We start from the raw sequence: 22,207 nt of genomic DNA, 5'->3' as shown, positions 1-22,207 counted from the left end.
TTGCTGACGTTTAAAACATCCCACGCAGTTACAGTATACCTTCCATTCGGGGGGCCCATGGTAGTCTCTCACGACTAGATTATGTCCTGGTCCCAGCGGCCTATGTTGGGAGGGTGGGAGAGGTGCGCCATTTGGCACGGGGTATCTCGGACCATTCCCCGCTCCTGTTACACCTGGATCTTTTTCCGAGGGGTGAGGGTAGGGTGGTCCCGATCAATCCCTGGTACCTGCGCGACCCCACCATTCGCGCTGAATTGATTAAATCCCTCCAGCGCTATTTTGACGAGAATGTGGGGTCCGTGCCTTCGGCTGTCTCACTGTGGGAGGCATTCAAGACAGTACTACGAGGAGAGGCCCTGTCCCTCATTTCCCACACCCGGAGGCGCGAGCGGGAGGAGGTGACCCGGGTGGAAGCTGAGATAGCCGAGTTGGAGGGTAATCTAGAATGTGGGGTGACGGATGCCGTAATACATGTCCTCCAACTCAAGCAATCGGCCTATAGGGCCCTCGTCACGGAGGCGGCCAGGTGCCTCAGTAGAGAGCAACAGGGCAGACTGTATGATGTGGGTGATAAGGCTGGTAAATTGATTGCGTGGCTGGACAAAAAGGAGAGAGCGAGTCGTGTAGTTCCGCTGATTGAGAAAACGGACGGTGTGTGTGTTACTGAGCCGGAAGAAATTGTCTCCTGCTTCGCGGATTATTTCCGTGGGGTGTATTCCCCGGTGTCTCCCCGCTCTGAAGAGGATTCCCGTGCCCTGCTCAGGGATATCGCGCTGCCTTCCCTCTCGGAGGAGGACAGAGTGTCTTTGGACGCCGCTCCAACCTCCGACGAAATCGCCCTCGCCATACGTTCGGTCGCTTCCGGCAAGGCCATGGGTCCTAATGGTCTCCCCATCGAGTTGTACAAGTTGCGACCGGATACGCTGGCACCACATCTCCGATCGATGTTCCTGGAGGCTCATTCGGTGGGCTCCCTCCCGCTGGACCAGCGTCTGGCCACAATCGTGGTTATCCACAAGGAGGGGAGACCTCGGGACCGGGTTACATCCTATCGGCCCATTTCTCTACTGAACGCGGAGCCCAAAATTCTTGCCAAGGTTCTGGCTAATCGGCTGGTCGGCGTGGTGGGCGAACTGGTTCACCAGGATCAGTCCGGCTTTATTCCCCATCGTAACACGGCCCTTAACTTGCGGCGTTTGCATGGGGTGCTCGCACGTGTTCAGTACATACGGGAGCCGGCCATTTTGGCGTCCTTGGACGCCACTATGCCGTTTGACACGCTTGAATGGCCATACATCTGGGCGATGCTTGCGAAGTTTGGCTTTGGCGCAGGTTTCATCAGTTGGGTCAAATTGCTGTATTGGAGCCCCTTGGCGCAGGTGGTGGTGAACGGTAGAGTATCGGCTCCGTTCGAGCTGGGCCGGGGCACGCGGCAGGGCTGCCCCTTATCGCCGCTCCTTTTTGCGCTTGCCTTGGAGCCCCTGGCGGAGTGGCTGCGGTGGGAGCCTTCCATCCGTGGTCTCCGTTGGACCCCCGAGTAGGAGGACCGCGTATCCCTATACGCTGATGACATCCTCTTGTACCTAGCTTCCCCACGTAAATCACTGATAGTACTGGTTGATGTTCTGCATTCATTTGGTCGCAACTCCGGCCTTGTCATCAACTGGGCTAAATCGTGCGTGTATGTTCTCTCTGGGGAGGCTCCTATTCTCCCGCGGGGCTGTCCGATCCAGATCGCCCCGCAGGGATTTCGGTACCTGGGTGTCTTCATTACTCTGGACCCGGAGGCCCGGTATGATCGGAACTTGCTTCCCCCCCTCCAGCGCCTGAAGGAAGATGTCACGCGCTGGCGGCGCTTGCCGCTATCGCCGCTCGGCCGGGCGGCATTGTTTAAGATGATGTCTCTGCCGCGTTTCCTGTACGCTTTGCAGAATACTATGGACCTCGTCCCAGCGCGCTACTTCCGTGAGGTGGAGAGTTTGCAGCGCCGCCTGTTCTGGGACGGGAGGCCGCGTATCGCCCTGGCGAAGCTGACGCTCCCATGGTACGACGGAGGGATCGCCCTCCCGGATATCAAACGGTACTATTGGGCCTCCCAGCTGGCTGCGATTAATCACGGCCTGTACGGGCCCGCCTTAAACCCGGCATTCGAAATGGATAAGATGCTACTCCCGGGTGGGGACTATAATCGAGCGCTCTACTCCAGCGCGCCCGACGCTCGGCTGACCGGCCCCACGCGTGTCATGGTGCGAGTGTGGCACGCGGCCAATGTGGCGATGGGGTGGAAGGACCGTCTGACCCGGGCATCACCACTATACGCGTCCGAGCAGTTGGGCTCCCTGTGGACCTCGAAGGGCTTCGAGAAGTGGGACATGATAGGCATCAGCAAAGTGGGGGATCTCTGGACGAGGGGAGGATTTAAAACGTTTGAGATGCTGCAGACGGAATTCCAGTTGCATGACAGGGAGTACTTTCGGTACTTGCAGATCCGTCATGCACTGGGCTCAGTCTTCCCGGATGTTGCATCCATTCCGGAGTATTCCCCCCTGGAGGATAGAGTGCTGGATGGACACGTTCCGGACAGCACGATCTCCCTGATCTACAAAAAACTGATCGACCGCTCGGGATTGCTGACTGCCCTTCGTGAGGCTTGGGTTGCCGATGGACTGGAGCTGGACGACGAGGACTGGACCTCTGCGGTGGCCTCCCCGAAAGAGGTGGCCATACCGGCCCGCCTTCGCTTCGTCCAGCTCAAGATACTCCACAGAGTCTACATGACGGGGCCAAGGCTCCTGCGTATGGGCTATGCTGTGGACGGGTTGTGTAAGCGTGGGTGTGGCGCTTTGGGGACCTTTCTGCATATACTGTGGGAATGCCCGGAGGTGGAGCGATTCTGGCGTGGTGTACATGAGGTCCTGCGTGTGGTTACGCATGTGGTGCTGCTACCCGAAGCGAGGAGATGCCTGTTGAATGTGTGGGAACCTACCGACTACTCGGCGCCACAGACGTGGTGGGTGACTCTGGGATATATGGTGGCCAAGCGTGATATTGCTCAACTGTGGGGATCCCAGAGGTCCCCGACTGTCTCGGCCTGGAAGGAACATATGGATTGGTGCATGTTTCGGGAAAAGGTGGTGTATGTGGCTAGAGGTAAGCCTGGGACATGGGTGAAAGTATGGGGCCCCTGGAACGCCTACCGCGGGGGAATCTGTGCTCCGCCGTTATTGCCCGATCCGTCGCCTGCCCCATCCCCTTAGCCGACCCATCTTCCTTGTTCCGGGCATTGAGTTTACCTAGCCCTAGTCCTGATCTCTTCCCCTTCTTGATACTACTATGGACTGGTAGAGTCCCCCTCTCAGGGGAGCACATGTTGCTATTTCTGATTGTGGATTGCCTTGTGGGTTTGTTTTTCTGGTTGTTCTTTCAGTTTAAAATGAAACCGTACAGTGGGGTCCGGATGGTGTGGCTATCAACGCTGCTAACTCCTGTGCATCTTCCTCAGCCGCAACACACGCTCTACAATGTGTATCAAATGCTCCTTTTGTCTACTAGCGGCCGGCCGGAAGGTTGTAGGCCCATCTTTGTATATTTTTTGAGTTTTGTAATAAACGGTTTCTAAAAAAAAAAAAAAAAAAACAATGGCTACTGCCCTCTTACATCGGGACATGGAGTTTAACAGCTCTAGTGCTGAAGGAGAGGAAGACTACTGCGCCCATCGCTGGAAAATCCAGGGGCTTTCCCATAACACGCTACTTTCTGCCACCACTAGAGCTGCGTGCGTTACGTTGTGTATGTTAAAGTGCACAGTGTAGCAGGCTGAACATGAAATGGGAAATTTGTGCAAACTACATGGTGAACAGTGGAAACCACAGGGAATGCCAACACAAACCAGCGATTTCCATTAAGGTTGTCTCCCTTATGCCATGTCCACATGACAACATCCTGCATGCTTCTGACTCGATAGATATTCAATAGGTTGGGGAAATATGCATCTGCTTCCCTGCAAGAACACTTGCACTTGCTACAGGGCCTGAGCTCCAATTCACACCTTTGAGTTATACTGGGTCTCGCTTCGCCCAACAACACACAGACCTTGACTAAGAGTTTATTTCACGTTAATGGCAGCCATGCCTAGCGCCGGGAACCCTGGATCTCCACCAGCCCGCAGCTACACCACTACCGAACTCAGAGCTCTGGACCCCGGACGCCACAATAACTGCTGCTGCCGCACCTCTCCATGATCCACGGGAGGACCTTTCTCCTGCATCCACTGTTCCTTTTCCTGCAACAACAGATCACCCACCACTGTGCAAGCCAAACAACAAAACACACCCACTTTGCAACAACTTGCCTGTTGCCTCCTCCTCAACACACGCTCACTCTGCAAACACGCCACAGTCATCTGAGACCTCATCAACACCCTCATCCCCGATGTCGTCTTCGTTACCGAGACCTGGATCACCCCATATCTGCCCCGGACTTTACCACAGCAACACTCGAAGGATACAAGATTACACACTAAGACAGCATCAACAAACCTGGAGGAGGGATCGCATCATCCAAAAAGAAAACATTCACTGCACCATAGCGACAGACTACACCATCCCAACCATGGAAGACCTGAACTTGAAACTTCTAACATATGGAAAATCCACCAACAGAGGTATCCATGCCTACAGACCACCTGGACCGCGCCCAAGCTCTGCAACGTCATCCCCAACTTCATTGCCCCAAACGCCATAGATTCCGAAGACTGCATCTTCCTCTGCGACCTTAACTTCCACCTCAATCACCTCAATAACAAAAACACTGCAAGCCTCCTCAACAGCATGAACACTCATCCAACTAGGCATTGACTTTATCCACTAGCAGGACACGCGCTGGGCCCCATCTTCATCTCCAGCAACAGGGTCGAGTACAATGTCGTCACAAAACTTACCTGGACCGACCACCCCATTGTCAACATTCAACATCTCTAGCCCCTGTACCACCACCTCCGAACCAACCAGCACCCAACCCTCCCCACCCCCCACACTGTGGCTGGAGCAAAGTATCAAAAAGCTAATGGGCCAACACCCTCAAGACATCCTACTCGGACACCGCATCAAACTTGGACCAGGCTGTCAAAAACGTCAATTCCTGGATCACCAACTGCACCGACATCACACCCCATCAAGACCAGCAACCCAGGAGACCTACCAAGCAGACCAGATGGTATGTATGTATGGGGCTTGTAAAGCGCTAGAATAGCCCCCGAAAAGGTATCTCCGTGCTGTAGAAGAAGAGCATGTCAGGTCAGAGCACTTAATAACAGAACAGTTCTGTCTTTAGTTTCCTAAAGAAAAGGAGATTGGTGGACTTACGTAGCTCAACGGGCAAAGAGTTCCAATATTTCGGAGCCAAGTAAGCAAAAGTTTTGCCACCCGTTCGAATTTTTCTAATGCAGGGGACAATAAGCAGCCCTATACCTTCAGACACAGAAATCTGCCTGGAAGGTAGAGCTTAAGTTTTTCCACCAGATAACTAGGGCTTCTGCCATGGAGTGCCTTGTGGGCTAAGCAGCAAATTTTAACTTCATTCTCTGGCGGATGGGAAGCCAGTGAAGCTGCTTCAGCAATGGCCTAGAAGGCATACTGAGAGCGAGGCGAGCTACTGTAGTCTGAATCACCTACATTCTATTCAGAAGGGACTCATTGGCCGAAGCAAGAAGAGCATTGCAGTAATTGAGATGGCTTATAACCAAGGCCTAAATCAGGGTTCTGCGGATTGATAAAGTAAGCATCTGGAACACTCTACGGAGAAGACTCAGCGTGTGGTAGCGGGTGCCTGAAGTGGTCATGACTTGGTCTCTCATAGATAGAGAGTGATCCAATCGGACAACCAGGTTTTTAGCCATAAGTGTCAGAATAGGAGCAGTGGCCAACAAGGCGGGCCACCAGTCTGGGAACCAGTTTTTCTGAGCAGTGCCAAATAGCAGAATATCGGCTTTGGTATTATTCAGCTGGAGGAAATTATCGGTCATTCAGCCAGCTATTGCTAGCATGCCCTTAGTGAAGAGACGTATGGTAGAGTCAATATCATTATCGAAAGATAAGAGCAGTTGAGTGTCTTCTGCATAGGCATAGGGGGTAAACCCATGTTCTCTGATGATCTTTACAAGAGGGGCCATATAGTCATTAAACAAGGTGGGGCTAGGGCAGGAGCCCTGGGATACCCCTTTGGTGAGCTTCATGGTGCAAGAATGAAAGGGACCAGGTTAACAGTTTGAGTGCGCTGGTCCACAAAGTTTGCAAGCCACTTGAGCGACCAGTCCTTGTATACGAGTCTCGTATAGTCTGTGAATTAACACCTGATGAGACCGTATCGAATGCCACAGTCAAATCCAACAAAACAAGCAGCACTGCCTTGTTGTTATCCAGGGAAGATTTGATGTAGTCTGGGACACCTATAAGGGTCGTTTCAATAGAATGGTTAGGTCTGAAACTCGATTGAGAGAGATCGAGGTAGCCTTGAGATTCAAGATATCCCATAAGCTTAGTGTTGATATACCCTTCTAGCAGTTTACTCATGAGTGGGAGGAGAGAAATAGGGAGGTAATTAGCCAACCTTTCAGCAGGTATCTGTGCTTTTTTCCCCCCCGAATCGGTAGCACTTGTGCTGCCTTCCATTCAAGTGGGAGAGCCCCTTCACCCATGAAGGCATTGCAGATGGATCGGCTAGTAGCGCTGAAAGTGAAGCAAACAGATAGGCTGGCATGATATCATGGGGTTAACCAGATTTAGCTGTTTTCAGCATTGCTTCAACTTGAGGTGTCTGCAAAACCTCAAGAGCTCAAGGCAGACATCCTCAGGTCTCAGGGATGATGGCGGTAGGTTAGCGTTAAACAGGGGATTAGGATCATTGGGAAATTGAAAATATATTGAGTTACTTTTTTCTTTGAAATAATTGGCTATGTTGTCAAAAAGCACCTGGGATGGGGGCTGCTGGGAACAACTGGGATTAGAGAATGAATCGAGAACTTTGTAAAGCTCCTTAGTAGAGTTGCCAGCCTGATTTCGGCTCAAGATGATATGGGCTTTTCTTGCCTTTTTAATGTTCTCGTGGTAGCTTGCAAGGACGGCTTTATAGGAAGATTTCTCATTCCCCATTTGAGTTTTGCGACATTTTTTCACATTTTTTACAGCTCAACTTTTCCCTACGTAGTTCAGAGGTGTACCAGGCCGAGTGTTTCTTCTTAGTATTAGCACGTTGCTGCTTGAACGGTGCAAGAGTATCTGTGACTGAAGTAATAATCTCATAGAAAACAGTGTTTTTTCCATGTCCAAGGGTTCTTCAAATAAGGGGGATACAAAATCTTTCCCAAAGGAATCAGGAGTGATCTTGTGCCATTGTCTTCTAAAATTAAATGGAGAGTGAGGGGGGACAAATAGGCTGGCGGCCACTAATCTGAAAATAGATCAGAGAGTGATCCAATCAGGTCACTGGGCAAGCAGGTTCTGCAGATAAGCTGGGCGAGTTGGTAAGAATGATATCCAGGGTGTCTCCAGCAGAGTGGGTAGGGCCTACATTAATCTTCACTAGACCTCGGGAGGCCATACCTTCAAGAAAATTAGCTACATCGACATCCGCACTATCTTCATTATGAATATTAAAATCCCCTAACAACAGAAAGTGTTTGGAGGAGATGGTGTGGGGATGGTACACCAAATAACATAACAGCAAAACACGACTGCGAGCTACTGAAAAGAAGATGACGCAGAAGTAAGGATACCTCAGACAGGACCACCTTCAAGGCCTCCCTCAACCACTACCATCGATTACTGAGAGAGACAAAGAGGAAGCCCTAGCCAACCACATCGAGTCCAGCTCCAACCACAGCAAAGAGCTCTTCAGCACTGTTAGAGAATTCTCCAACCCCACATCCACAGAAAACAGCATCACCCCCCTCTGAAGAACGATGTGACAGAATTGAAGACTATTTACACTCATTCACAAATACCAACCACCGACATACCACAAGGGACTAGCTCGCTCGACAGGACACCTCCACCATCCGTTCACTCAGGAGACCCCACAGATCCCTGCCCGCGCCACTTTTTTCAACCTCCGAAAAGCTAGGATCTGCAGCGGGCTCATCACCCTCTTCAACTCCTCACAAACCATGGCCTCCTTTCCTGAAGACTGGAAACATGCAGAAGTCAAACCACTACTCAAGAAACCATCTGCCAACCCTAATGAACTCAAAAACTACTGCCCCATCTCCCTTTCCGCGCCAAAGTCCTGGAAATACCAGTCATCCAAACACTCAAAAAACATCTGGGGCAGAACCTTCTCCTAGACACCTCCCAATCTCAATTCCACACCAACCACAGCACCGAGACCACCTTGATAGCAGCCACAGATTACATTGTAGCCCACCCCCAAAGAGAGTAATAACGGCTCGGATTCTACTCGACCTTTCCACAGCCTTCATCACTGTATCCTACCACAGCCTGACCAAAAGGCTGCATCACAATGGTATCCAAGAAGACGTTCTCAAGTGGATAACCTCCTTCCACATTGGAAGAACACAGAAGGTCCGCCTACCACTGATCAACTCTGAACCCACAGACCTCATCAGTGGTGCTCCTCAAGGGTCTTCCCTCAGCCCCACCCTCTTCAACACATACATGACCCTGTGGCCAGCATAGTCATATACCACAGACTAAATATCATATGCCATGTGGACAACACCCAGCTCATCCTCTCATTTCAGAAGACCCTGCCACCACAAGAACCAACTTCCACAAGTGCATGGAGAGCATCGCTGACTGGATAAAGGACAACTGCCTGAAGCTCAACACGGACAAAACTAAAATGCTGATCTTCGGCAACACCACCACCCCTTGGAACAACTGCTGTTGGTCCTCGGAACTAGGACCATCACCCAAACCAATCCACCACACCAGAAACCTCTGCATAATCCTGGATAGCAAATTAACCAAGAAGTCCCAGATCAATGAAGTCTCCTCTGCCTGCTTTCTCACACTTCACATTTTATAAAACAAATCTTCAAATGGCTCTTCTTGAACACCAGACATACTGTCACTCAGGGCCTCGTCACCAGTCGACTAGACTTAGGCAACACACTCTAAGCAAGGATCACCACAAAATTTCTGCCGAGACTCTAGATCTACAGAACACAGATGCTAGAATCATCCTGGAACTCCCCAAACAGACCCACATTACCCCTCACCTCAAACTCCTCTGACTCCCTATACAGAAGAGGTGCCAATACAAACTGATGATCCACGCCTACAAACACTGCACAACCAAGGACCAGCCTACATCAACCACCACCTGAACTTCTACCAACCTACCAGACAACTATGCTCTGCATCCCTCTCACTCGTCCACACCACCCAAATCCACCCAAGCAACAGCGGAGGACACTCTACCTTGTAGCAACACATTGAAACAACCTCTCCCTGCAGCTAATAACCTCCATCTCTCTTCTGGAATTCTAGAAGGCACTCAAGACCTGGTTGTTCAACTAACTTAATCAACCATAATGACCCTCAACCGCCTAGATACCCTCTAAGGTGATTAGTCGCACTATACAATTAGACGGATAGATCAATCGATTGACTGATAGCGAATACCATTACAACTCACCATTAGAAGGGGACTACCCCTCCATACCTCCTTAATTGAGATTCAGAAAGGATTGCAAAATCCATTTTGGGATTTGGAAAGGCCGTTCTGTCTTACAAAACGGGTTTAGCAAATTGGAAAAAGTAATTTTGCTGTCAAGCCCTCTGATTTTGCTAATTGCAGGGTTTACAATTGCAAAATGGGTTTGTACATTGGGCCTACACTCCCAATTGCAAATAAAATACCAGTATTTTTGTTCTAATAAGACAGAGAGGACACTGAGCTTATTAAGTGCAATTACTTGTATCAGATGGTACAGAGTTCCTAACGTTCTACCCCTCATGGAGAAAGCTCTGACTGCCAGCTCTATGCCTCCTGAGTTAAGGGCACAAAGGAAGTAATACAATGATCCAATTGGATTCCAGCCATTTGACCCTGGGGTATCAGTGGTAATTAACAATACCAAGGAGATGCACTGTGATAGTGACTAGTAAACACATTGTTTTAATTCCCAGAGAAAACGCCACAAAGATGTGGTGGGTTGACTGAGCTGACCTAAATCATGTGTACTAGATAAGACCCAGAAACCCATGCCTAACTGTCCCCGCTGTGTTTAGTAGAAACACAAGAAGACATGACAGCCTTTAATGAAAAATATTTTAAGCGGGTTCTAGGGTGTTTTGTCAAACAAAAATGTCAGAGAATTGCACCCAATGTCTAGGGTAACAGAATTGTAATAAAAATGAATACAAGTCACTAACACCTGGATTTTTCTGTGAGAATGTAAGTGTACATGCGCTCCCTGTGAGGGTCACATCTTCCTTTAATACTCACGGATGTGGTTTCATTTCTATGTAGTTCTTGGGGATAAAACCGTCTTTGCCACTGAGCTCCGCTTTAAACCAGTTCTGGTCACACTCCTCATTAAGAACCTGCAGGAAAATAAAGGAATAATGAGCATCAACTCTACAGTGACGGCAGGTACTTTGTGCACTACCTATCCAACATGATGTTTGTGGGAGTGCACTGTACATCCAATGTACTGCACCGGTATCGTACTCAACAAACGGCATAAGGATACACCTTTCAATTGTTTTTACTGGCATAACCTCCACCAGTGGACTGTATACGTGCATTGGGCATACAATGTACTGTCATGCCATTAACTTACAATGAGATTCCACATATTGCCATTAGCGCACTGTGCCATGGTGTACTGACTGATGTGCATTGCTAGGTCAGCACAGTGACTGCTAGTGCAGAATGCATTCATCATACTGCCTAAACAGTTCACTGCACATCCACATACTGTTTCACATATGTTATAATATTATCCTGCCCAAGCACTTTTCATGCATTTTCATGCATTTTCCACCAATGCACTGCACCATCTGCATACTGTTGCCTGCACATTGCAGATATTGCATGCCAATGCATCCATTAAATGTTTCATATGTGTGCTACACATTCTATGTACTGCTCTCAGCAAGATGCATTATACCGGCCACTGGGTTAAGTAATGCACATCTCAAGTTCTAGCTGTGCACATGCTGTGTGCCCCACATAAAGTCTACTAGTACATTTGTAATACTAATAACTGTGCACCATCAACACCACTTAAAACCCATATATTAATCTCATCTCATGCTCGTTACAGCACTGCCTCATCAGCAAGCCCAGCACTACTCATCTCAAGTATTGATCTAGAATCACCTGCTGATCCAAAACATCAACAGTTTGATGCATTTCAAAGCTCATCCAACAGAGCCTTTACAACACTCTAACCTAAACGTTGCCCTTTGCAACCACCACACTGTAAATCCAATGTACTGAAAGTTAAAGTTAATTACCGTTTTTCTATAAAACATAGCTTTCCATCCACCTGAGAATAGCTATTTGATCAACCTACTGACCCATCCATACATCCATTACCCTTTTCTTGTCCCATTTGCCGACTAGTAATTGCACCTAACAGTTTAATCAAGGCAGCAACTCATTCACCACATTGAGCAGTTACTGCTCACTAAATGTACTGACAACATTTACTGGAGAGCATCCACTGCTTACGAAACAGACGAACCTTCCAGAACTAAGTGTACTGAACTCCTGTCCAACAAACTCGCCACTGTTTGATCCTCACATTAACGGGGATTCCCGCTGACTGCAGAGCCCTGGATACACCACTCGCTATGTATGTCAGTCAACCAAGTGTACCTGTGGTCTGCAATCTAAATTCCCAACACAATATCAAGCAACAAACAATGGTTAGTTCATTGATGTCAAAACACCAACACTAGACTATCAACTAACATCACCCGAGTCCACACAGGACAGGACAGCAAACATCCCTTCCCAGTACAATTCTACTTTAATTCCAGTCAACATTTTCAAAGTTTGTTGCAGGCAGAAAGAAGCAGAGTACTGCATTTCTCCATTAAGATAAAACCAGAGATTACAAGGCTTTAGGAACTAAATCAGCATTTTAAGTGAGAAATTGATAAAACTGGACTTTCCTCTGCTTCATACAAGAGTAACTATCCAAATCTTCATCCTCCCACGTTAACTTGTGACTCATTTGCCAATCTAAAGGAATAGAAGAGTTTCTGCGAACTCATTGCTACACCCACAAAAATGTTTCTTTATTTTGGTTTCGTACACTAACTTGTAAAATAAATCCTTCATTTACAACGTTTTCGAAAAGTTTGTGTCTTTAGGTCGAACCGACCACAAAGCACAAGCTGTCTGGTTGCGAAAGACATATTGTGGACTTACTGATAACATACAGGGACTTGCAGCCCACCAGTTGCTTACCACTAGATGGCTTTACTGCCACTTTTATGTGCTTACTTTCTATTGGGTGGCTCTCCTTATTTTAGCCTGTCCATCTTGCATTTTTCCTTCCCACGAAGCATAGCCTCTTCACCATCTGACTGACTGGCTTCTATGCTTCCTCTGCTTTCTTATATGGAACTACTTTTTTAATTTTTGTTTAGGCACTTATTGATAAATGCATTTTTTTTATGATTCTGGTAATCAATTCTTCAACAGAAAGAAAGGGACAAATTGTTAGTGCATTATTGTAAGTGGAGCAGAAAAGTTTACTTATTTATGTAAACAGGTTTTGATGCATAATCGGAGTATAGACGACAGGAAAGTCCAGAAGCGCATATTAAAGCCAGTGGAGGATGGAAGAAATGTATATCAAGCTGTGTTCAAGAACCTAAAATAACTTTTGATAAACATAATGTTCGAGAAACATGTTTCGATTGTAATCAAAGTAAATATGAAAAAAGAAAAAGTTGCTTACCTTCGGTAACAATCTCTCTGATGAATACTCGATCTACCCAGCACATTCCTCACCACTTGAATATTCCCAAACTGGATTCACAAACTTTTCATAGCTCTCCTACGCCAGTAGGTGACGTTGGTTCTATCAAGGTGCCCCAATGTCCACCTATCCATTTCTTTTCTTAGAGGCAGAGATAAGGACAATGCCATTTTACCAGTGGCAGTGAAGTACAACAGACTAACTTGATACTTTATTATATTGAAAGGCCTTAGACCCGCCTTCAGAATGGGAAGGTGTCCGGGTATCGGTTAAGAATCTTCAAGTAGATATGAAGAATAAGCATGAAGACAGAGTATCCACAATAAAGACCATTACTAAAAGAAAAAGGAAATTCTCCTTCTAATGGATGTTTTGATCTGCCAATTAATCATCTCTTGAATAGATACCAAAGCAGTATTTCCTACCAGTTGTTGTTTCTGAAGGAGAGTTCAGACAAGGAAATCCTAAAAGCAGAGTAATTGCAAAATGGCTATCCCTCTTTACTTCTGAATCCAAGCAATAATGCTTGATTAAAGTACAGAGAGATGCCCGTTTTGCGTACTACAAATCACAGCCACAGGGACATCCATGGCAAGTGTGGAGGTTGAAAATCTGCCTCTGGTAGAATGAGCGCAGACTGCCTTAAGTGGTTCCTTCTGGGAAAGAATAGAACACACTGATATAAAAAATGATCCAGGGTGAAACGGTCCACTTGTACACCAGCTTGCTTTTTACGCCGCCTGCATAATGAAGAGCTGCTCATCAGACCAGATCTACTTCACCAGCTCAATGTTATAACTAACCGGCCTATGAGGGTTCAGCCAACGCAATTTCTCCTCCTCCTCGGTGGGATGAGGTGGAGGGGAAACAGGTGGGAAGGGAAATAGAATGTTCCAGATTGGAGTGGGTCACCATAGTAGACAGGATAGTTGCTTTAATCCTCTGAACCCGTTTCTCTGCTGGCAGGGTCACAATGTAGTCTGACAGTGACCACTACACAAACCTGGTAGGCCAGTGACAAAGCAAAACATAGTGAATCTCCAAAAGACGCCCCTCAGAGGATGCACACCATGCGATGAAATAACTGTACCTTACAGAGTAAACCGATTTTATGGACAAGCAACACACTTACAGTATGAAGTCAACCACCCCCATTGGCAGCTGCAAGGAGCTCAAGTGTCCCAGTTCAGTCTCCAGACAGGTGGAGGCTCTGGAGGTTGGGGTTCAGAACCGGCCTCGCCAACAGGGAGAGGAGGTTTGCCCTGAGAGGTAGTCAGAGAGGGGCACACAGAGTGTTACAGACGGTTCGCATACCACACACTCTTAGTAAGATCAGAAGCTCACTGTGGCTTGGACTAAAGTCATGGCAAACCTTCCTTCGACCTATTTCAACTCCCTCTGCAAGACCTTCAAGTGGATCCCCCACGAATTTAGAAAGACCATAACCCACGCTTTCGTAACTTGCAGACTGGACAACGGTAACGCCCTCTGCGCCGGAATCAGCAAAGCCCTGCTACTCAAGCTCCAAACCATCCAGAACACCGCAGCCAGACTCGTCCTCGGAACCCCACGACACAAGCACATGACCCTGCACCTACGAGACCGCCACTGGCTCCCCATCGAGCAGAGAGTAACCTTTAAGCTACTCACCCACACCTACAAATCCCTCCACAACATCGGACCCAAATACCTCAACGAAAGTCTCCTTCCACATACCCAAAAGGAACCTCCGCTTCGTCGACCTCGCCCTGGCAGAGACCCCATGCTTCAGCAGAACCAGAGCAGGCGGAAAAGCCTTCTCCTACATCGCAACAAAGACCTGGAACAAGCTCTCAGTCAACATCAGACACTCCCCCACTCTGCACACCTTCAGGAAGAACCTCAAGACCTGGCTTTTCGACTGATCAGGAGCTGCACCCCGCCCCCCCTCCCAGCACCTTGAGACCCTCACGGGTGAGTAGCGTACTTTATAAACCCCCGATTGATTGAAGGAATCCAGGGTAACGGAGTGAACGCGTAGTGAAGTGGAAAACTCCACCTCAACTGAAATATACTACCCAAAGTGGCAATGGATACCGAAGGGCATAGAACTGTGGGCACTGCACGTTCCTAAAAGTAGTGAAAATAATTCTTACGAGGGATAGGATAAAGACCAGCTGGACTATTTCTGGATGGAGATGCCACTCGTGGTCTGCAAGATGATGCCGACTCAGGCCTGGTGTTTAAGAGAACCTGCGAAATGGCCAAAGACCAGCTAGAGTCTGTGATGGCATGCCCAAGGTTAGGCTTTTTTTAAACAAGCGAACCAGAAGTTTTTTAAACAGGTCCTGCATACGTACTCCTAAGTCCTATATGTGAAACAAGCATTTACAATGCAATGGTCTCTGCAATATTATAGGTAGAGCTATTGGTATTGCTCATTATTTTTTTATCATTTTTGTATCCCTAAATAAATGGCATTGTCATTTCTATTGGCGTTAGCTTTTTTTTTGCATATGTGATACCTATTGCATTAGCAGAGAGAGAGTGAGGTAGTGAGAGAGAGAGGTAGATGGAGAGTGAGGTAGTGAGATAGAGAGAGTGAAAGAGTGAGGTAGTGAGGGAGAGGGATGTTGTGAGGTAGTGATATATAAGCATAGAGTGATGTTGTGATGTAGTGAGATAGAGAGGTAGTGAAAGAGAGAGTGAAAGTGAGTTAGTGAGATAGAAAGAGTGAGGTAGTGAGATAGAGAGTGATTGAGGTAGTGAATGAGTGAGAGTGAAGTTGTGAGGTTGTGAGCTTCTAATTCTGAACTCTGCATCTTATTAATTTTCGGTCAATGCATATACGCTGTTCTCTTAAACCTACTCTGCACATTTCTTTGAAACCTCGCTGGCTCAGGAAAGAGCTCCGTACCAGCCCAGGCCTTATAATCTTGAAATACCCTGAATGTACGGGTGCATTATAGCGGAAAAGTCGGCTGTCAGCCGGGGGTGATGACCTGACTCAGTGGGGGCGGCCGCCACTATCCCTGAAAGCAGTGGGGAGCGCTATTGACTGCAACTCAGATCCTGAAACCGGGGCCTAGAGAGGGGTAGCAAGAGCTGCAAAATGACCGTGGGCTGAACGACCATTGATGGCAGCCAATGCCCACTAGAAGATCGTACAAGCGGCAGAGCACTGCCTGAAGAGATCCAGAGGCTGCTCCGAGGACGAAGGAGGTGGCGGCCGCTGCGCGGTGACCCAATGGTGAGCGGACTGATGTAAAAGGAGATGGTCCGACTGGTAGACGGACCCCTGTGGGGTGAGCAGTGCTACGGCTGCAACGTGCAACGAGACCCAGGAGCTGACGAAGTAGCAGATGCTGGCAAGAGGTGAGCCCGGCAGTTACACCGGAGTCCCCGGGGGCACAAAATCGGTCCGCGTGAGACAGTGATGCAGCAGATAGAGCGAGAGATCCCCATGGGAGCTGTGTGCTTAACCTGGGTTCAAATAACAGAAGATCTCAGCTACACCTAGCAGGCATCCGAGGGGCAGTGGAAGATATACAGGCCCCCAGAAGACCTGCATGACCGCCGGAATGATTTTGGCCGAAAACGGTGATGGGCTGGGGTGGCGCAGTGCGACGCAGAAACGAAGCGGGTGGGATAGCCCTGCTCCCTCAGCCTGAACGTAGAAGCAGCAAAATTGGTCACACAGAGATGGATCAAAGCCCAACAGTAGTGTAAGAATAGAGGCAGTGGGGCCTCTAGGAAGGGGAACATCAACCGGATATAAAAAACGCTGAAACATACCCAAATGAAACTAGTCCCACGGCACTCCCTAAATACGACTGCTCAGTTCTGTGGGGTGCATCTGTTACGAGAAACGACATATAGGAGTGAAAGTCTAGCTTGAGGTAATGAGTCTCGGATATCAATAATGCATAGGAGTAGGACCTAGATCCTCTGAGACACGATTGGAGAGTCATTCACTCCGTGCTGGTTACGGACTGCATCCGGACAATATAAACAGTTTTAAGTAACCATAGCAGATATCAGGGAGCCAAGAGCAGGGGGAGAGGACGTCATGAACACCGCCGCCTTTCTCCGAGGCGAAGAAGAAATGCCTCGGAGAAACGCAGCGGCGGTTTCAGATTCGGGGGCGTGTTTCTTTTTCTCTCCTCTTGCCATTGGCAGGAGGAGAGAAAAACACGCCTAAAAAAGGGCGTTGCTAAAAAGTGGAAAGAACAGCAAGAAACACGCCCCCGAATCTGAAAAAGACGGAGACTATTTGGAGGGACGGCTCTCTCCTCCAATGGCTGGCCTCCGTTTAGGAAGCCAGCAAATGGAGGAGAGGCAAAAAGAGAGGCGGGCTAAGGAGCCACTCTCAGAAACATTAAAACTCCGACTTCCGGTTCTGCCTTCGGCAGACCGGACGGTCCTCGACCTAAAAAGGGGGTAGGCAGTTGGGGAGAATTCAGGTCTTTTAAGAAGTGCCCTCACACACCCCAGAGGATGTCATGCTTCATCATAGGGCGTGCTCCTCGTCCGGCCGGCGCTGCAATGCCTGACAGGCACCCGCTTAGGGGCTCTTTAGCGGAGATCTTTTGTTGATGAAGCCGTATGGTGTGTGAGGGTGTGTGGGCTGGGTGGTGCGGTGAGTGTGCAAACAGATTTAAAATAGGTCTAGGGCAACCCTTCCTAATAATTTTATTCCTAAGGGGCACTAGCCTAACTAAAAGAAAATAGTCCCAGCTGGGTGTAATGATCTTACAGGACCTGTGTGGTGCATGTGGTCGACATGTTTCATGCCAAAGGTAGGCCCTAGTGGGTCTAGTGGCAATTCATCAGGACCGTGTTTGGGAAATGTATTCTTTAGTCTAGCACTACCGCAATACTGGTTCTTAGATTTGCGTGTTGTGATAGTAACCAAGCCTGCAGTTGAGAACCAGGTCCAATTTTGGCCTAGTGATCTGAGACCTGAAAAAGAGGGGGGGATAAAAACAAGAACAAGGATAGACCTGTATTAGGAGATTTACTGACAGCATTGTAGTGATGATATAATTACACAGTGAGTCCTTAGGGGTGTGTCGCCGAGGTGAGCGTAAGCACTTCCCAACAAAGATGGTAAGACCCCAATCCTCCCTGCTTGTTAACATACAACATTGCAGATGTATTGCCCATCAGCATTTGGACAGACTGGCCACTTACGGGATGTCAGAAAGGCTTTCAGGGACAGGCAGTATCCCAGAGTTAAATCAAGTTGATGTGAAGAACCCACTCTTGGGGAGTGGCTTGGAAGCCACCAATGTATGACGTGTGAGCTAGTCATCCCGCACCGGCCCAAATTCTAACTTGAAAACAGGGTGGACGACACCACCCGAGGGACAGCCCGGAGGATAATTACCCACTGCTCGGAAACCCAGAAGGAGCTCGTCAGACCATAGCTGATAGGCTCTGCCGCAAGACGGCATAATCTACATAGATACTTACGGAGGAGGGGAGTTCAGATGGCCATGCTGCAGGAAACACACCTATCAGTGAAGTGGGGAAACTGCGCACAAGATGGAGAGGGCGAATATTTGCAACCTCATACATTGCATATGCTAGGGGAGTGTTAATTTGGGTACGAGACGGAGTACCCTTCGAAACCCTACACACACTTATAAAGAGGGTAGATATGTACTACTGCAGGGTAAACTGTTCAGACGCGAGGTAATATTGGGCAGTGTCTACATATAACCTGGGGTTGTCCAATGCTGCGAGGGTTCTGGGAAAAGGGTACTGGAATTGATAGGGTGTCGGTGGGGCGTGCATTAGAACCCATGATCGAGGTCTGCTTGATGGGACTCTTCCCCCGACCACCAAAAGGTAAGGTGGGTGTTAGACCTGTCAGCCCTTTGGCTGTTCCCTCCTCATTTATATTTTTTTCCCTTTACCCTCTCATTTTTTATTCCTGTCCATTAACTTTTTTTTGGTATTGATGTAGAGGCTCTGGGCGCCCCATTCTCACTATCTGAGGGAGAGGCGCAAGGTGCTTCACTGAAGAAACAGGATGAGGGAGGTTAGTCTCATAAAATGGTTGTTCCAACTGTCGCCTCAGAACCTGGGCCATAGACTTGCATGAGAGGTTCCGGAACCTTCTGGGCCACTCTGGCCAGTCAGGCCCCAGGTGATAAATAGAGGTGAGGGCGGGGCGGCCATTTTAGGAGTTAGTTGAGCTGTTGAGGAGTAAGGCACCTGAGAGGAGAGGTGGCTGCGCTAGATAGGGAATTGAGAGGTCTTAGGGTCTGCGCGACTTCCCTCATCAGCTGACACCACCCTCAACCTTCCGACCGTTCCCTGAACACCGCCAATGACTCTGGGGGTCATCAATATCTCGGGGCCCTCAGCGTGGACAGAAATCCTGAAGGAGGACCAGGGGAAGAATCGCCGTCCGGGACTACCTTGGCCCTATTCCTGGTGTTGTCTGGGATTCTGAACCCAATTGGCCCTAGCGACTGGCCACCGTCCCTGGCTGTAGTGGGGGTGATCGTGCCCAATAGTGCAGAGACTCGTAGGCCTACTCATCTGCTTGATGTGAGCCCAGCACCCTTAATTTCTGCTCCCCCCCCACCCCACTGCCTGAGCCCTACCTGGAACGCTCACCGCCGCCACATCAGGTTCGTGAGGTTGCCTGTAACCCCAGGGAGAGGCCTGAGATCGCCGGGAGGACTGGAGAGGTGTCGGGACTCCTTGGTGTAAGCCAGCAGGCATCGCGTCTGTCGGCTGAGGAGAGACTTGCATCCAGGAAGTGCGGGCGGATCCGGTATTGAAGCCGCCGTCCTAGAGTCACGTGAGCGGGGCAGACGCCGAAGCGCCGTCCCGCTGTTGTCAGCTGAGAGAGGAGGCCGCGCCCCCGCAAGCCGCACTGCTACTGGCGGCTGCGGGAGCGCTGAACTGAGGAAGCGGAGCGGAATCGAGCCTGCGCCGGGCCTGGGAGTCCGTACAGAGTGAAGCGGCAGCGTGTGAGAGTTAGTGGACGAGCAAGGACCCCGCCAACTGAGAAATCCCCAGTTCGGGAAAGTCCTTGGGGGAGGTGGTCGGGAAGTGCGCACTGTCCTTAATCCCCTTAAAGAAATCTCTCGTTGGGCTACAAGAGAACCCAGCTTCGTGAGGAGGATCCCAGGTGTAAACAGTAAGCTGGGCATGTTAAGAGGGGGAAGGGATTGGAGAGATACCGGTTCAGAGTATTAATACCGGCACGTTGGCAAGGTTCCCCCGTGTGACTAAAGTTAATCCTTTGACGATTTCCAGCATAGCGCAAGAGGTAGCCGTTGGAGGTTTAGCCACAGAAAAACTATATGTACTGCCGAACTGTAATGGATCCATATTGGTGAGAAGGTATCCTGCAAGTAAATTGCTTAGATTTGACTAACTGACTGCCAGCAGCATTGTTAATCTCTAATTCAGAACCCCAAGATGGGAAGGGATGATTAATAATGACAGTGTAAGATTCAGAAAGTACAGCAGACAGGGAAACCGTCTATCAGGAGAGCGCCATATAGTTTGAAATGAACATCTGAACTGTGTAATATGTGAGTGTTCTTCAGAGCGTGGTCTGTGAGGATTTTAATTCTCCCTCCAGAGTCAAGGCGCAGGTGGAAACCTCAGAGAGTGTTTAAATATTTGCTGTGCTAGAGTTAATACCAAAGGAACTGTTACTGTCAAGTGAAATGTAATGAAATGTTTTATCCTGAAATGTGCTGGATGACAAGAAACTGATTAGCCACATTGAAGAAGGAAAGATAAAGATTTCTTCCAAACTTTATAATTAGTCGGTGTAGCGTCATTTTTATGTGGTGTTGCGTTAAGGTGTGAGTTGGGTGTGATGCAAGCACGATATGCCATACTGGAATAAAAGCCCTTTGGCCTGAGCCAAGCTACCTCAAGGACGTTAGGTCCAACAAGTTGGTGTTCAGCGGTGGGATTCTGAGTCTGTGCTTGCATCCACTCATTAGCAGATTAGCGCGCGCCACACCCTACACCTGATTGTTTTCATTGGAGTTTTCTCCAGGTTGTCTCCCTGATTGGAATTTTTCGAAATTGTCCTGTCCTGTGGTGTACTTCCTCTTAAAGGAAGGGTCTCCTTTCGTGAAGTTCTTTTCTGCAGTGTTGGGTCCCACCTGGTAGGATGGAGTTTGAGTTGGGTAGGCTGGAAGAGTATACCGTAACCCAACTAAAGGAATTCTGCCAGGAGAGGGAGGTATTTTTCAAGCAGGGGGCGAAGAAAATAGAACTCCAAACTAGCTTGTGCCTGGGTTATGGCCCACCCTAGCGGAAAACGGGTGGAGGAGGGGCCAGGACCGGACATTACGGAAGGGACCAAATTACTTTTCCCCCCTGAGAGCGGCAACATGGACATAGGACCTAGTGCCCCTTCAAGAGCGGGTAGTAGCGCTTCGGGGGGGAGCCTGTCTTCAGCTGACTTAGTTGACAGGAGGGAGGCGAGGCAGTTCAAAATGGATCTAGCCCGCTTAGAGAAAGAAAGGGAGGAGAGGAGGTTCCTCCATGAGCTCCATTTAAAGGAATTGGATCTCAAGGCCCTACAGTTTGGAACCCCCAGCAGTCCTGTTGGTGGCAGCGTACATAGAGAGATCACCAGGGAGCCCAGACCCTATCTGCCAAAGGACGTAGTCGCCAGCTATGGTGTCGGGGATGACATTGCTAAATGGTTGGCCGCCTATGAGGTCTCCTTACGAGCCCATGGGATCCCCGAAGCTCAGTGGGGGGGTGGTCTATATAGGTATATGCCTCCGATGGGGAGGGATGCCCTGTTAGCTCTGGAGCAGCGAGAACAGACCGATTACCCCACCATGAAGGTCGCCCTAATTAGAAAGTTTGGGCTGACCCCTGAGAAATACAGGCAGAGATTTCGGGGTAGACAAAAGCTGGCCACCCAAAATTGGGTGAACTTCCTGGACTACGCCAAGAAGGCCTTGGAGGGCTGGGTACAGGGCAGTGAGGTGAAAGACTACGAGGGGTTGTATAACCTGATTTTGAGGGAGCACCTCCTCGAGAAAAGTTTTCCAGAGCTGCGTCAACACCTGGTGGACAGCAAGCTAACTAATCCTAGGAAGCTTGCAGAGGAGGCGGATATCTAGGCAAGTACCCGGGTATCCTCAAAAGGGACTGGAGGGAATTTCCAAGGGGCTGGTCAGGGCGCCCCCCAGAAGAAAGAGGGGGGAGACAAAAAGAAGGAGTTCTCTAAAGGCCCCCAAAAGAGTTTGCAAGGAAAGGGATTAG

The 22,207-nt window shown here is 49.0% G+C and overlaps 1 protein-coding gene across 6 annotated transcripts in view; it reads right to left on the bottom strand.

Annotated features, from left to right (window-relative positions):
- The window catches only part of GRB2 (growth factor receptor bound protein 2), a 356,380-nt gene that overhangs the window by 188,705 nt on the left and 145,468 nt on the right, over positions 1–22,207 (bottom strand). For all 6 annotated transcript variants that reach the window (XM_085617014.1, XM_085617017.1, XM_085617018.1 and 3 more), the window contains exon 3: positions 10,468–10,565. In XM_085617014.1, the coding sequence (XP_085473140.1) occupies positions 10,468–10,565 (98 nt within the window). The remainder of the gene's footprint in view (positions 1–10,467; positions 10,566–22,207) is intronic.

This window comes from Triturus cristatus, chromosome 7 (assembly GCF_964204655.1).
Source record: "Triturus cristatus chromosome 7, aTriCri1.1, whole genome shotgun sequence".
In the NCBI taxonomy this organism is placed as follows: Eukaryota; Metazoa; Chordata; class Amphibia; order Caudata; family Salamandridae; genus Triturus; species Triturus cristatus.
This window is presented reverse-complemented; position numbering and strand designations above follow the sequence as displayed.